The sequence below is a fragment of the Pongo abelii genome, chromosome 2 (assembly GCF_028885655.2).
Source record: "Pongo abelii isolate AG06213 chromosome 2, NHGRI_mPonAbe1-v2.0_pri, whole genome shotgun sequence".
In the NCBI taxonomy this organism is placed as follows: domain Eukaryota; kingdom Metazoa; phylum Chordata; class Mammalia; order Primates; family Hominidae; genus Pongo; species Pongo abelii.
The window spans coordinates 164895114-164912733 of record NC_085928.1 but is presented as its reverse complement, the minus strand read 5'-3'; the positions used below and the strand labels follow the sequence as shown (position 1 = coordinate 164912733).

At 37.0% G+C, this 17620-nt stretch overlaps 1 protein-coding gene across 1 annotated transcript in view; it reads right to left on the bottom strand.

Moving 5' to 3' along the window:
* Positions 1-1766: 1766 nt before the first annotated feature.
* The window catches only part of MME (membrane metalloendopeptidase), a gene marked incomplete at its 5' end in the record, with an annotated part of 102187 nt that continues 86333 nt past the window's right edge, over positions 1767-17620 (bottom strand). The window contains 3 exon segments of the mRNA NM_001133276.1: positions 1767-3327; positions 11015-11091; positions 11415-11510. Coding sequence (NP_001126748.1) covers positions 3228-3327; positions 11015-11091; positions 11415-11510 — 273 coding nt within the window. The 3' untranslated portion in view covers positions 1767-3227.

Genomic DNA, 17620 nt, shown 5'->3' with positions numbered 1-17620 from the left:
GTTTGTTTTGTTTTTATTTTGTATTTTTGAGACTGGAAACTGATAAAAATTTCTGATTAGGAAACTTTGAGAATAGAGTCTTTCCTCTTTCCAAAATAACAAATGTCTTTTAGTTTGAGAGCTCCATCTGTGGCAACAAGAATGATAAATGCTTTTGAGAAAATTAGCAAGATTTTGCCCCACTTAAATGGTTAATAGTAACAGCAGTACAGACCCAAACTTGATAAAACTTTGGTACTTGTATTTGGACTAAAATTTTGTCTCACTCCATTCAGATACTTAAATGGGAGTTTTCAGTTTATCCTGCCCACTGATTCATAACTGGGAGACAGATTCACGGGAAGGCAGCACTGGACACATACCCGTTCTCTTGCTGAGAACCACCAATATAATCTAATTCTCTTTTTTTAGGTGAGAGAAGCAGAGGCCCAAGAGAATATTGCAAATACCCAAGGTCACCCTGTCAGGAGTGGAAGAATAGTGCTGGAACAAGGACTCTTTTCTCCAGACAGCATCCTTTCCACCTTGCACCTACAATCCACTCGAACACTGTAGCATGGAGGCAGACTCCTTGCCAACAGGTATTGTCGAGAGCTTCTTCCTACCGTCATTTGTGAGTTTAGTTTCATCAGCTCCCAACCCTTTGTGTCTCAGCTTCTAAACTTTCTTTCTTTGACCAGAACTCAGCCATAGTAGAACTGGATTTATGGATGGGATTAGAGATATGTCTTATCTGATGTGACGACTCCAAAGAATCGGTAGTGCTTTAGAGGCATCAGAAGGCTCTATAGAACTCAACAAGAGTACCATGTAAAATTCATGATGTCTGGATGTGTGAGGGATAGGGAGGTATTGCTATTTTTGACTTTGCTCTATCCTTTAGGCCCAGAAAATCTTATATTTATAGATAGAGGGGATCCAGGCACTGGAGAATTGTTCCTCCATAGGGATGGGAGCCTAATGTTTTAAAAAGCTAACAGTGAAGAGTCTAGTGGCTTTTTATAATTTGTACTAGTCACTCTTCACTTCTGGCTCTTCACCTGCTCTGACATGATGGAAATAAAATAAGTTAGAGATAGCTGTTTTATTAGAGCTGGAAGCTCCTATTACTCCAACTACAAATGTCACTTAGGTAAGTTTTAAATGTATTTTAAGGAAATATAGATATAAGTATACTTGTAATGGTGGTTGTGATAAAGGAGGAAAGGGTAAGGGTATCCACAGTTGGCCTGAAACTATAATTTCAATGCTTATAATAATTTTTGGAAGGACTTGAAGAAATAAGTCCATTAAAGGCTCAAGTAAGATGGTAGCATGCTGTACATTCATAGTTGCACTATTTGTAATAGCGCCAAACTGGAGAGTTCTCAAGTGCCCATCAACAATAGGATGAACAAATTGTAATAAGTCCCACAATAGAACATTATTCTGCAATGAGAATGAGAGATCCACAATCAGCACAATACAGAGGAACCTCACAAATGTAAGGCTGAGAGAAAGAAGCCAGGCACAAAAGAATACATACTGATTGATTCTATCTACATAAAAGACAAAACCAGGCAAAGCTAGTGAATGATATTAGAAGTCAGGATAGTCGTTGTTCTGGGAGAAATAAAGTGACAAGGAGGTGCTTTTAGAGTGCTAGTACTGCTCTGTTTCTTACAGGTGCTGGCTACAGGGCCATTGTTCAGTTAAAGTTAAGTTTATTGAACCGTATGCTTATTCTTCATGCAATTTATGCACATATGTTATAGTATTTCTGTAACTTTTTTTTTTAAAGGCAAATGGGCGTTTTTCAAGAGACAGGGAACTAATACTCATCATTTAGATAGAAATTCCCTGTTTTCATCTTTTGTTAGGAAAAATAAAAATTTTGGAAGTGCTCCTCTTTTGTAAAATCTTAATCAGGTAATAAACTAAAATACTCAATACAACAGGAAAAGAGAGGAATAGAAGCCTCAAAAGATGAATTCCTATCAAGCAGTAAACAGTTCTTTTCCAGAACTCTTTGTGACTTAGAATTCTAGAAGGTCCATCAGAGGCCTCCCATTTCTATTCAGAAATGCACTTCTAAAGTTAGTTGTCGCAGTCTTAGGGAGCAATGAGTTCACAATTTCAATTTATTATCAAAATATTTCCATCTGATGACAAACCTGAAAAGACAGGAGACGCAGAGCTACATAGGTGCAGATTTGCCCCTTTATCAGAGACACTCTTAGGGACAGATTTAATTTTGAAAGTCCAATTTGAAAACCACAAGTATATATATCTCTAGACAACTGTCCAATGGCAATTTTTACCTTAAAGTTTGTGCTTAAATCTTTTCATCAATATGATTTATAAGTTTAAATAGTCTCAAATTTTCATCTGTATATCACTTTACAGATCTTGGTTCACAACTGTTTATTTTAAGCTGAAACTTCAATATTCATTGATTACCTATAATAATAGTTACTCATAAATGTAGTTAATAATTAAATATAAAAATTATTATTTTTACATTTATATAAATCTCTTAAAAATACCAAGTTTTGAGAGATAAAGCAAGAAATTGCTTAGAAAATTGCAGGAAGCCTTAAGAATCTCAGCATCAGTCAAAGCAGGTACAACAAAAAACAATTTTAGACATTCATTTTTTGCTTTAAGAGTGCTTAAAATAAATGATCACAGAACGAATAACTGATGAATGGCAAAAATGAGTTTAAAACTATGTAAGCTCCAAGGCCCCAATGTGTATAAGAATTCTTTGGAAGGATTTTGAAGGACTGTAAATGTTGCAAATAAAAGTAAAAACTAGTAGTTAGGCAATGTGTTTTAAACTATAGTGTCACCTACTGTTCTTCTGGTGCCTAACTGTATTCTTCAACATCTTCTTTTCCCTTTTGATTAGAAATCCTGGTCTACCTCAAAGGTTTTGCATTGTTTTCTAGGGACATCAGCAAACTGGTAGACCATATGAGAAACAGAAATAAACAGTAATATCTTTAGAAATTAAGCATTATGTACACAGTGAGAAGTGATTGACTTGATAGACATTAGACCCCGTTCCTCTCTGCACACCCTTTCTAGAACAACCTAATGTTATCTGTATTGTGATGGTGCCCTCTCTGTTAATCACCCCCAAGTCAGTACAGTGACCCCTAGGCCCGTTTTCTTTCAATTAGAGAATTCCCCGTTTCTGTGGTGTTGGCAAGTCTAGCCAAGGGCTGCACTGCTTCTTTTGAAGATCACCAAACCCGGCACTTCTTTTCTGGATTCATGTATGAATTCTTGCGGCAGTGAAAGGCTTCTGAAAACTCTGCAGAGTTCTGCAAAGTCCCAATAATCCTTTGAAACAAACAAAAAAAGTCACCGTCAGCATTTGATACTCATGTCCGTACCACACTGGAGCCCTGCAGCATTTCCTTCTGCAGGTCAAGTGAATGAATTTGGAATGTAAAGTTAAACTTAAGTAAAGTAAAATTTAAAATAACCTGGTACAGAGTCAGTGCCTTCTCATTAACAGAATTTTTAAATGGAGAAGTAACAAAGAACAGGAGTTAAAAGCAATTTGGGAGACAGACTACATGGCTTGAATCCTGCTTATGAAGCTTCTTTGTGCCTTGGTTTCTGCACAATAGAACATGCATCTTAAGGTTGTCATGGAGAGTTAATAATTTATAAGCATTATATGTGTTTGTAAAACATGAATAATTCACATTTGAAAATGCAGTTATTTGGAGTTGTATTATAATAAGAGTTTAGTCAAAGAATATAATCATGATTTCTCGCTATGTCTTGAAAGGGCTCACATAATGACTTAAATATAATAGACTTTAAATAGATATATTTTGTTGCTTTGATAGAAGATTATTTTCCTTTTTTCCAAAAGGGCTCCTTAAATATCAGAAGCTGGATTCAGCTTGAATAACTGGAAAGGGCTGGAAAAATGCCATTTTTCTCTTATCTCTGACCCCAGTGGGCAAAAACAACACAGTCCAACTCACTATCTGCACCTAGCAGTGTTTGAGGGGAGAGATGGGTCAGTACATTGATGCAGAGGTAATGTTTTCACACCCACCCTGAACCCTGAACCCCCTCCTTCCCTTCTCTTCCTGCTGAGGCCAGCCTACCACACTTGCTTGGGTTGGGAGGAGGGGCCCAGAGACAAGTGGACTGGAGTGGTGGAAGGACTAGGCACAAATGACAGGTGAGTCCATTTTGATTTATGGAACTCTCCCTACGTGGCAGGTGTACTACTGTGTGTACATCTTAGGACTTCTCTCTCCTCCAACCATTCTCCACACCACAGTCAGAATGATCTGTAAAATTTAAATCAGATTCCATAATCTCTGATTTCAAACCTTCCATGGACTTCAAGGAAATCTAAACTCCTGTCCATGGCCTCCAATGTCCTCCTGATGGCTCCAGTCTCCTCTCTAGCCTCCTCGTGGTACATTTCTCTTCCTGTTCCTCCTTAGGCTCAAACTATGCTGACCTACCTTCAGTTCCTCAAACCAGCCAAACCCTGTGCCTCTTCAGGGCCTCCTGCTACCTGCAGACCCTACTCCCTGGAAAGCTACTCACCAGCCAGTACATGGCTAACTCCTTAGCCTTCATGCCTAAGGTTGCTTAACTATTCCCTCCTTGGCCCCCTTCTTTGAATGCCATCTAAACTAACTCCTCTCACAGGGACTATCCCTATCAAAGCACTTACCACATTTACAATGATTTGTTCTCCTTTTTTACTTCCTGACACACCCACTAGACTAATTTCTATGAGGGCAAAATACAGCCTTTGTATCCTTGAGTTCCACATCTGTGGATTCAACCAAATGTGGCTGAACATAAGTGGGGGAAATATTTTGTCTGTACTGAACGTATGGACTTACTTTTCTTATCATTAATCCCTAAAGAATACAGTATAACAAATATTTACATAGCATTTACATTGTATTAGGTATTATAAGTAATCTAGAGGTGACAAAGTATAGGAGGGAGAAGATGTATAGGTTATACGCAAATACTACACCATTTATATCAAGGAGTTGAGCATCCACAAATTTTGATATCTGCAGGGATCCTGGAACCAAACCCCCACAGATGCTGAGAGAAGATGCTGTACTGTGTATGTCTTGCTCACTGCTGCACCCCCAAAGTCCAGCACAAGACTCAGTACATACTGAATGAATTAACCTGTGACCTGGTTGGTCACAGTGATTACCTGTAGAGAAGCAATAGGGCATTAGGAAGAAAAACACGACTTAATGTTTCTGTTGTTTGATATTATGGACAAACTGGAAGAGAAAGAAAGCATTTTCTTTCCCTTTCCTCATTCCAGAAAAGAGAGATCCACATGGATTTTTTGTAAGTCTGACTTTCTAATATGTCACCCATCAATGCATCAACTAACTTCTCTATCCCTCTCCACCACAACTCCCCTATCTTTCATGGAGGATGTAATCTTTTCTGGTTGTTTGTTTTTTAGGACTCCTAGAGGAGTCTTAAAGATGAAAAATAATCTCCTGGTGTGGGAGGGTTGAGGTCAAGTGGAGCCAGAAGCTGGGGAATTTATATGTTAGTCCACTTGTCAGGGAGATGATTGGGCTTCCCAAGAATGGGGTAGGTTCCAGTAATGGTAGGTTGTGTGAATGACAAGAAGATGCTTCCTGCCCTGAGCAAGGCCCTGAGAGGCCCTCTGATAGTATGGTGCGTGGTTGTTGGAGAACCTGGACATGAAGAGTGGAGGCTCTGAAGCTCATGAGCATTGGAAGGAAATGGAACCACTGACTCCAGCTGGAGCATTTGGACTGTAGGGATCTCAGCAGTGACCATGGTGGGCTGAAGATGGAGGCTATTCTCTGATTTCTATGCCTGTGTGATGATTTCAGATTCCTGAATAACCCTGAAAGAGTACGTTGAAAAACCACTGAAAGTAAATGGCTCATCTCCTAGCTTGGTCTAAGAGCTCAGAGTTTGGCTTAATTTGATTTAAAAAAACAAATGTCCATTTCTTACATCTGAAATATTGAAAAACAAATTCACTATTTGGACCATGTGAGAGTACAAGGAGAAGTCTGCAGTCTGCAAACCAAAAGATGGCCCTCACCAGAACCTGATCATGCTGGCACCCTGATCTTAGACTTCCAGTCTCCAGAACTGTGAGAAACAAATTTCCATTGTTCATAAGCCAAAAAAAAATCACTTCTATAATGTAGTCAAAAGTGACTGTTTATGTTTGCATTGGTCTTTAGTCTTTCAGGTTGCAGGACTCAAGGATTCTTTATGTTAGAGAGGAACTTTGATTCATTAATGAAACCTTCTTCCCAATTCAGGATGCCTAGCTACTGGCTAAAGACAGTCATCCTGTCATCCTGGGCATTCCTCACACTAGGGAGCAAGCTCCCTGGTTGACAGGGTAAGCCATGAGCATCACTGACTGGAAGAGCTGCACGTTTTTGTTTTTATTTTATTAATTTTTTCCAAAGGATTCTGTCTTAGATTTAATCATACGGGAACAAGTACTTTGGTAATAATGTCCAAACCCACGACTTAATTCTATATTTTTCTTAAAAAGTATTTTTAGGGTTTATATTTATAAATCTCAAAATTAAGTTAAAACAACAAACAAAAAACACCTAAAAGAAAGAAAAGTCTTCAGATAACACTGCGGAGAGTGGGCACTGCAGAAACACTCAGCCTGGTGTGCACTCAGCTGTCCATGCCCATTCTGCCCATCCTCTCTCTACTTAATTTGATCCTGAATAGGTCAACAACACACTAGGGCTTCACTTACTTTCTTAGTTAACATTTGGTGTTTATGACATCAAATTTTTGAATAGATCATCTATTTTTTCTGAGACAGGGTCTCGCTCTGTCACTCAGGCTGGAGTGTAGAGGCACGATCATGGTTCACTGAAGCCTTGACCTCCTGGGTTCAAGCAATCCTCCTGCCTCAGCCTCCCAAGTAGCTGGAACCACAGGCATGTACCAGCATGCCTGGGTAATTTTTTTGTTTTTAATAGAGACGAGGTCCCACTATGTCACCCAAGCTTGTCTCGAACTCCTGAGCTCAAGTGATCCTCCCTCCTTGGCCTCCCAAAGTGCTGGAATTAACAAGCGTGAGTGACTGTGCCAGGCCTAGATAATCTATTTTGAAAAGTGAATACATTATTAATAAAACATCTTTTTTCTAAGAGTGAGATCACATTACATGAATTATCTTCTGTTATTAGAAGATATGTACATGAATTTCATGCTTTACAAAACTGTGTGCTTGTGTTTCTAATAACAGAAGATAATAAAGGTTTTATTAATGATTTCTTAAGGTGATTTACTTGAAATTTTTACTTTATTATGTAAAACAACTTATTGTACTGCTGATGTTTATTCCCTTGGCAAACAATTACTTGTATTAAAAACATTTAAGAGATTTGGCATTGGGACCAAGAATGGACTTTATATCCTATCTGACTATTCCTGCCTACTACAATTGGACTTCTGAATTACTGTTTGCAATTAATGGGTCCTCAGACAACCTTTTGTTAACTCTTGTAAATGAATGACTTGGCTACAAAGTTAACTGGCTTCATTCAGGAATAAGGTATCCAATCTTCATCATTAACTAATTTTTATGATTCTTTCAAAGCAAAGTCATATTGATGAGTGTATGTTCTGCTATACAGTCATAAAGAAATAAATGCTGTAATAGATTTCTAGTTATCAGCTAAAGATTGGAGGGGCTAACAGAATTTCTACAAAATTCACTAAAATCTATACTGATATCTATAAAATATCAGGAACCAATGCTAATATTGAAGGGAAATGGAAGAAACAGAAGAATTTCAAAGAGGGCTTATTAGCATGCTAAATTACAGAGTTATGAAGGAACAAAATAGCCATAGTAGTTGAACATGTCTATATAAAACACTAGACAAAATATTCTTTCAAAATATTAGAAATTAAGCTGTGAAAAACATTTCTTGCTTTGCTAGTGGTGTCAGTTCTAAAAGTGCCCTTTCTTCCTGACTGGAAGATAATGTTGAGTAATCTAAGCACCTAGATCATTTTGTCTATTTGGACTTGCTTTACAAAATTATCAGACCCTTACATATTATACAGAAAATTACATCTAAAGAATTTTAGAAACATTTATAGATTACATATAAATATTATAATAACCATTCCCTGAAATGACTATAGATGGCTAACCAAAAACTGGATTTCCAAAATGAAGTCAATATTTAAATTATAGATTCAATTTCTAGACTATTAAAAGAAAAATGTTTTTGGCTTAAATACCATTTAAATTTAACAAAATGTTTTCTGAGCTAATCAAAATGGAGGAATTAGGGAACTAAAGGCAGGCAATATAATAATAGGAAAGGAAACGAGGAAAGAAACAAACACACAGAAAAACCCTAATAAAAACCCAAAATAAGTCAAAAAGCATCACAATTGGTATAAGAATAAATAGCTCCACAGACTAAATTAGTAAACAGTAAAACCATAACTAATAATCATAAAGTAGTCTGTGTCATCAAAATTTTAAAAAAGGTTAGGCTTTTTTTTTTCAGGATATTGTTTTAAGGCAGGAAGGTAGAAATGTGTTTTTAATAGATAAATTTTAATCCAGTGGTTAAGATAAAAATGTTAATACTTAAAAGAGACAAACTTTACCTATCAAAACTTAATTCGCAACGTCTAATTCTCTGAGGATGGTAGATATACTAGGTATTACAATAATATTACTGAAATTCACCTAGGTTTTTATGACATATATTTTAGTTTATGGAGATATGCAGGGCAAACCCTTGACAAATTAGGTTGCATGGTGGTTTGTATGAACTTATAAATGCTAGCTGCTATCCTTAGAATTAGATTCTTATACCTTAACTTCTAAAGTTTATTTTAAAGTACATAAATAAAGCTTTAGTCAGGAAGAGTAAAACAACAATAGGTTAGACATAGCAAATATGGTTTTATAGATGCAGCTTTGTATCAAGTGTATTTTGCCTTTTGTTTTAATACTATGGCTATTTAAACATAAGGTTACAAATCTCTCTCTAATTCAGAAATATTTCTATATAGTCACCAAGCACAATTCTTAAATAGCAACTCGATATCTATTAGTTTTTAAAGTTTTTTAAAAAAATATGTTTTACTTTGTACAGCCAGGAAGTGGCCTGTTTCCAAAACCAAATGTAAGCTCAACCTTTTGCCAAGAAAATCTCCTTACCTCCAGAGAAAATAATAATTTCCTTGACAAAAGGTTGGCATTCCATTTACCCATTCCATTTACCCTTCACACACACACACACATACACACACGCTTCTGTTGTTATGAAAGAAAAATAGTCGATGAGGGATCTTTGGAACCAGAACAACAATAAAAACTTAAAGATACAAATAATTTAACTTATTTATAGCAAAATATTGTTTTCAGTTTAAAATTGCAGCTAGAAAACGTTATATACTTATCTACGTTTTACTTAATCACTGATCAGTTACTAACATTCTGAAATGTGCAGAAATAAGAAATGAGCACCAAAAAACCCTTGACTGATAGGGAACTATTACAAAATACATAAGAATTCTTTTTCTGTTCATACCTCTTGTCTACAAATAATCCTAGTATGGACTTTCAAACACTCACACACAAAATAGGCTCTTCATTTTTATTAACGTTAATCCTCTAGCAACTCTCATGATAATTTAATCCTTATTTTACATATCAAGAAACTGAGGTACAGAGATTACATTAACAGCTAGTAAATGGTGAAGCCATGGTTGGAACTCAAGTGTTTCTTACCTCAAAGCTTAAGTTCACTTTAGTAAGGAAAAACACCACTTTAAAAAAATTAAAACTAAAAGTTTTTTGAATAAACCACAATGGGAATTAATCCAGTCACTTTTGTTGCTCATTACCTATAAAGCAGTTAATTTGAATATCTTAGCAGAACTAAATTTAGCTTGGATTACAGAGATAATAGGCATACCGTAAGCAGTTATTGAGCGAATGAATATTGAAAGAAATGTAAGGCAAATACTAGATGATGATGATGATGATGATGATGACAATGATGATACTAGCAAGCTGAGTAAATTCTTTAATTTTTAAATGAGCTACTTTATTGCTTCATAATTAAATGTGTTTTTCTCCATAATTGAATGTGTTTTTTCCCAGGAGTAAATGATCTGGGCAGTATGCTTACATTCATTTTATGTAGAGCTTTTGAAATTTAGCCCATTAGTTCTCTTCTGTTCTCAAATTTCATTTTCCAACTACCCTACAAAATTTTTAGGTTTGTTTTTTAAACTTTCTTGCCTGAGAGGTGTTGTTGATCAGCAAATAAGTGACTAAGTGTTCTAGTACTTGGGAAAGGGGTAGCATTAGGAATTCAGTTCTTAAACAAATACATAGGATCTACGATTTAACATTCAAATGTTGGTTGGAATGACTCTCTTCAATCATTGTTCTCTTTGATTTTCTAATTTGGGAAGAACTTTAACTTCTTCTAGCTCCGTTTTCTACTCTGTAGAGCATTTTTCTCTCACATCCTTGATGGGCTGTGCTTCAATGTACTCTCTCCTGAAGCTTTGGGAATAATGTTATTCCATATTGAAGAACCTCTAATTAGTAGAAAGTTTCCTTTATGTTGAAATTTTTCTTTGCAATTTGGAGCTCATTGGATCTGGGCCTAAATCACTCACAGCCTCTTAGAAATGTCTTTGTGCTAGCTTTAAATTGAGCCACTGTTCTGAGGCGACATCTTTGTTGGAATAGGTCAAGCCCTGAGCCTCGTAGATCCTAAGGAATTATAATTATTGTAGATTCTAAGAAAGAGAGTGGCCAAGGCTATGTAGAATGCTCTGATGTGTTCTCTTGATCCTATCTTTGACTCTCAAAAAAAAAAAAAAAAAAGCACTGAATTTCCAAATGTAAAAGAATCAGAGTTAGAAAACTCTAAATTCCAAATGTGGAAGCAATGGACCCAATATAAGAGCATCTTGATTGTTGTTCATACCCACGTACCTGAAATTGCCTGGACTGTGCACATCTGTTTTAATGGAGTTAACTGCATACTCTGGCCTATAGGTTCCACACCACACCTACAGATAGGAATAGGAAAAGCAAAGCATGTATTCAGGTTCAATCAAGGATTATTTGTTTGAGCAAGTTGAGGGGAAGGAGAAAAATTAAATTGGAATTCTGCATTCCTCAACCATTCGCTCTTCAAATAATGTTCAATGAAAGGTAACCAGGAACATAGTTATTTATTATTAATGTGATCCAACAGTCTATTATAAACAATGAAAGTGAATCAAGTCAAATGCTCTGTAAAACAAGAGAACTCAGAATGTGACATCTAACTTACTGTGAAATTATAACTCAAAATGGTTTTCATATCTATCAATCAAGAAAGACACAATACCTGTGCAAAGTTCAAGAAAAATAGTTGTTTGTGATTTAGGTCAAGTCCAGGAAGTAATTTTTCTTCACCATTCTTTTTGATATAATTCTGATAGGCCTAGGCAGTTGATAAAATAGAAAAACAATAATAATAATTCCCAAGGTTATATATAAACCTATGTAAAAGATCATGCCACCAAGTAATTAACATTTTATGTTAAAATCAACCTAATAATACATTTAGTTATGGTAGCCTACAACTATTTTATGGATTAGAAAGACAAATCAAATTTATTTACAAATGCTCTGAAAAGAAGAAGATACTGATTAGTAGATGACAAGAGCCTGGCACATGTCAGGTGATTAATAAATGTCAATTGAATGAATGGATGACCTAAATAAGTGATGAAAAAACTTATCTAAATGTTGTTTTATAAATTGATGAATAAGACCAGTCAGGACAAATGAATTGCCAAGGAAGCCTGCAATTGCTACATTTAGCTTAGTTACTGCTATCTTAGGAAAATAGACTCACCAGACTAAGTTCGAGTGATTCTTGCCAAGTCAAAGGATTCTCTTGAGATCCCTTAGAGGCCTAGTCTCCAATGAGTCTGAGGATAATAAAATGCAACTATTCTGGTCTTTTGAAAACAGGACAAAATGGACTGAGCCTCAGGTACATTTGAAGGAAAATATTTAGGTAATTTGAATGTCAGAAAATCCTCTTAATTCTTAAGATTTATGCGCACTACTGAAAAAAATGAGTTTTCCTCTACTAAATAAACTTTTAAAAGGAATTCATAATAAACGTTCTGAGATGTGTCATTTCCAATTTAATACAAAGGAAGGTGACCAACTAGATGAGCAGAAGATATATTTCATTTCTTCCACTTACCATCAACATAGACTTACTGAACCTCTACTATGTAAAGATGCTGGGGATATGGGAAAGGCTTGTACCTGCTCCCTCTTAGAGAGCTCGCAATCTAGCAGGGGGGCAAGGCATTACATGTTAAGAATTTACATGTTTTCAAAGTGTAAAAAAATATTTGCACAATTGTAATTTGCTTCATCATTAACAATTCTGTACTTGCTCTAGGTGAGGATCTCCATGGGAGTACTATCAATCCCAACTTTGGCTGGATTTTATAGCAGTGATTCTCAATCTGGCTGTGTATTAGAATCACCATGGGAATATTGAGTGCCAATGCCTTCCACTTCCAGCCAAAATGGAGTGATAGGGACTGGATTTAACTTCTTGCCGAAACAACTAAATGATGAACAAAATCTTTAAAACAGTGGTTTGCGTAACACTGAACATCAGGCAAAAGGAGAATGACCCCTGAGAGATGTTAAACTTCACTCTCAGTGATTCCCATGACTGCTGAGCTTATTGTCCTGGGAGTTTTCAGGCCATATCATAGGAGAAAACCAGTCAGAGCTGGGGGGACCCCGTGAGTTGAGGATAAGGAGCTGAGAGTTCAGGAACACCAAGAACAGGTTACTAAAGAGGAGAAAGCTACACAAAAAGAGAACCTCAGAGATTACAGATGGTCATCCTCAAGCATTCAGCTTAGTCTTGACATCCACACCAAAAACCCATCTGTACAACACCATCATCAAAGACCAAAAGTAGTTAAAACCACAAAGATGGGGAAAAAACAGGGCAGAAAAACTGGAAACTCTAAAAAGCAGAGCGCCTCTCCTCCTCCAAAGGAACGCAGTTCCTCACCAGCAATGGAACAAAGCTGGACGGAGAATGACTTTGAAGAGTTGAGAGAAGAAGGCTTCAGACGATCAAACTACTCCGAGCTACAGGAGGAAATTCAAACCAAAGGCAAAGAAGTTGAAAACTTTGAAAAAACTTTAGAAGAATGTATAACTAGAATAACCATTACAGAGAAGTGCTTAAAGGAGCTGATGGAGCTGAAAGCCAAGGCTCGAGAACTACGTGAAGAATGCAGAAGCCTCAGGAGCCGATGCGACCAACTGGAAGAAAGGGTATCAGTGATGGAAGATGAAATGAGTGAAATGAAGCGAGAAGGGAAGTTTAGAGAAAAAAGAATAAAAAGAAACGAACAAAGCCTCCAAGAAATATGGGACTATGTGAAAAGACCAAATCTGCGTCTGATTTGTGTACCTGAAAGTGACAGGGAGAATGGAACCAAGTTGGAAAACACTCTGCAGGATATTATCCAGGAGAACTTCCCCAATCTAGCAAGGCAGGCCAACATTCAGATTCAGGAAATACAGAGAACACCACAAAGATACTCCTCGAGAAGAGCAACTCCAAGACACATAATTGTCAGATTCACCAAAGTTGAAATGAAGGAAAAAATGTTAAGGGCAGCCAGAGAGAAAGGTCGGGTTACCCACAAAGGGAAGCCCATCAGATTAACAGCGGATCTCTCGGCAGAAACTCTACAAGCCAGAAGAGAGTGGGGGCCAATATTCAACATTCTTAAAGAAAAGAATTTTCAACCCAGAATTTCATATCCTGCCAAACTAAGCTTCATAAGTGAAGGAGAAATAAAATACTTTACAGACAAGCAAATGCTGAGAGATTTTTTCACCACCAGGCCTGCCCTAAAAGAGCTCCTGAAGGAAGCACTAAACATGGAAAGGAACAACCAGTACCAGCCACTGCAAAATCATGCCAAAATGTAAAGACCATCGAGACTAGGAAGAAACTGCATCAACTAATGAGCAAAATAACAAGCTAACATCACAATGACAGGATCAAATTCACACATAACAATATTAACTTTAAATGTAAATGGACTAAATGCTACAATTAAAAGACACAGACTGGCAAATTGGATAAAGACTCAAGACCCATCAGTGTGCTGTATTCAGGAAACCCATCTTACGTGCAGAAACACACATAGGCTCAAAATAAAAGGATGGAGGAAGATCTACCAAGCAAAGGGAAAACAAAAAAAGGCAGGGGTTGCAATCCTAGTCTCTGATAAAACAGACTTTAAACCAACAAAGATCAAAAGAGACAAAGAAGGCCATTACATAATGGTAAAGGGATCAATTCAACAAGAAGAGCTAACTGTCCTAAATATATATGCACCCAATACAGGAGGACCCAGATTCATAAAGCAAGTCCTGAGTGACCTACAAAGAGACTTAGACTCCCACACAATAATAATGGGAGACTTTAACACCCCACTGTCAACATTAGACAGATCAATGAGACAGAAAGTTAACAAGGATACCCAGGAATTGAACTCAGCTCTGCACCAAGCGGACCTAATAGACATCTACAGAACTCTCCACCCCAAATCAACAAAATATACATTTTTTTCAGCACCACACCACACCTATTCCAAAATTGACCACATAGTTGGAAGTAAAGCTCTCCTCAGTAAACGTAAAAGAACAGAAATTATAACAAACTGTCTCTCAGACCACAGTACAATCAAACTAGAACTCAGGATGAAGAAACTCACTCAAAATCACTCAACTACATGGAAACTGAACAACCTGCTCCTGAATGACTACTGGGTACATAACGAAATGAAGGCAGAAATAAAGATGTTCTTTGAAACCAACGAGAACCAAGACACAATGTACCAGAATCTCTGGGACACATTCAAAGCAGTGTGTAGAGGGAAATTTCTAGCACTAAATGCCCACAAGAGAAAGGAGGAAAGATCCAAAATTGACACCCTAACATCACAATTCAAAGAACTAGAAAAGCAAGAGCAAACACATTCAAAAGCTAGCAGAAGGCAAGAAATAACTAAAATCAGAACAGAACTGAAGGAAATAGAGACCAAAAAAACCCTTCAAAAAATTAATGAACCAGGAGCTGGTTTTTTGAAAGGATCAACAAAATTGATAGACTGATAGCAAGACTAATAAAGAAAAAAAGAGAGAAGAATCAAATAGATGCAATAAAAAATGATAAAGGGGATATCACCACCGATCCCACAGAAATACAAACTACCATCAGAAAATACTACAAACACCTCTACGCAAATAAACTAGAAAATCTAGAAGAAATGGATAAATTCCTTGACACATACACTCTCCCAAGACTAAACCAGGAAGAAGTGGAATCTCTGAATAGACCAATAACAGGCTCTGAAATTGTGGCAATAATCAATAGCTTACCAACCAAAAAGAGTCCAGGACCAGATGGAGTCACAGCCGAATTCTACCAGAGATACAAGGAGGAACTGGTACCATTCCTTCTGAAACTATACCAATCAATAGAAAAAGAGGGAATCCTCCCTAACTTACTTTATGAGGCCAGCATCATCCTGATACCAAAGCCGGGCAGAGACACAACCAAAAAAGAGAATTTTAGACCAATATCCTTGATGAACATTGATGCAAAAATCCTCAATAAAATACTGGCAAACCGAATCCAGCAGCACATCAAAAAGCTTATCCACCATGATCAAGTGGGCTTCATCCCTGGGATGCAAGACTGGTTCAATATATGCAAATCAATAAATGTAATCCAGCATATAAACAGAACCAAAGACAAAAACCACATGATTATCTCAATAGATGCAGAAAAGGCCTTTGACAAAACTCAACAACACTTCATGCTAAAAACTCTCAATAAATTAGGTATTGATGGGACATATCTCAAAATAATAAGAGCTACCTATGACAAACCCACAGCCAATATCATACTGAATGGGCAAAAACTGGAAGCATTCCCTTTGAAAACTGGCACAAGACAGGGATGCCCTCTCTCACCACTCCTATTCAACATGGTGTTGGAAGTTCTGGCCATGGCAATTAGGCAGGAGAAGGAAATAAAGGGTACTCAATTAGGAAAAGAGAAAATCAAATTGTCCCTGTTTGCAGATGACATGATTGTATATCTAGAAAACCCCATTGTCTCAGCCCAAAATCTCCTTAAGCTGATAAGCAATTTCAGCTTATCAATGTACAAAATCAATGTACAAAAATCACAAGCATTCTTATACACCAATAACAGACAAACAGAGAGCCAAATCATGAGTGAACTCCCATTCACAATTGCTTCAAAGAGAATAAAATACTTGGGAATCCAACTTACAAGGGACATGAAGGACCTCTTCAAGGAGAACTATAAACCACTGCTCAATGAAATAAAAGAGGATCCAAACAAATGGAAGAACATTCCATGCTCATGGGTAGGAAGAATCAATATCGTGAAAATGGCCATACTACCTAAGGTAATTTACAGATTCAATGCCATCCCCATCAAGCTACCAATGACTTTCTTCACAGAATTGGAAAAAACTACTTTAAAGTTCATATGGAACCAAAAAAGAGCCCTCATTGCCAAGACAATCCTAAGCCAAAAGAACAAAGCTGGAGGCATCAGGCTACCTGACTTCAAACTATACTACAAGGCTACAGTAACCAAAACAGCATGGTACTGGTACCAAAACAGAGATATAGATCAATGGAACAGAACAGAGCCCTCAGAAATAACACCGCATATCTACAACTATCTGATCTTTGACAAACCTGAGAAAAACAAGCAATGGGGAAAGGGTTCCCTATTTAATAAATGGTGCTGGGAAAACTGGCTAGCCATATGTAGAAAGCTGAAACTGGATCCCTTCCTTATACCTTATACAAAAATTAATTCAAGATGGATTAAAGACTTAAACATTAGACCTAAAACCATAAAAACCCTAGAAGAAAACCTAGGCATTACCATTCAGGACATAGGCATGGGCAAGGACTTCATGTCTAAAACACCAAAAGCAATGGCAACACAAGCCAAAATTGACAAATGGGATCTAATTAAACTCAAGAGCTTCTGCACAGCAAAAGAAACTACCATCAGAGTGAACAGGCAACCTAAAAAATGGGAGTAAATTTTCGCAACCTATTCATCTGACAAAGGGCTAATACCCAGAATCTACAATGAACTCAAACAAATTTACAAGAAAAAAACAAACAACCCCATCAAAAAGTGGGCAAAGGATATGAACAGACACTTCTCTAAAGAAGACATTTATGCAGCCAAAAGACAGATGAAAAAATGCTCATCATCACTGGCCATCAGAGAAACGCAAATCAAAACCACAATGAGATACCATCTCACACCAGTTAGAATGGCAATCATTAAAACGTCAGGAAACAACAGGTGCTGGAGAGGATGTGGAGAAATAGGAACACTTTTACACTGTTGGTGGGACTGTAAACTAGTTCAACCCTTGTGGAAGTCAGTGTGGCGATTCCTCAGGGATCTAGAACTAGAAA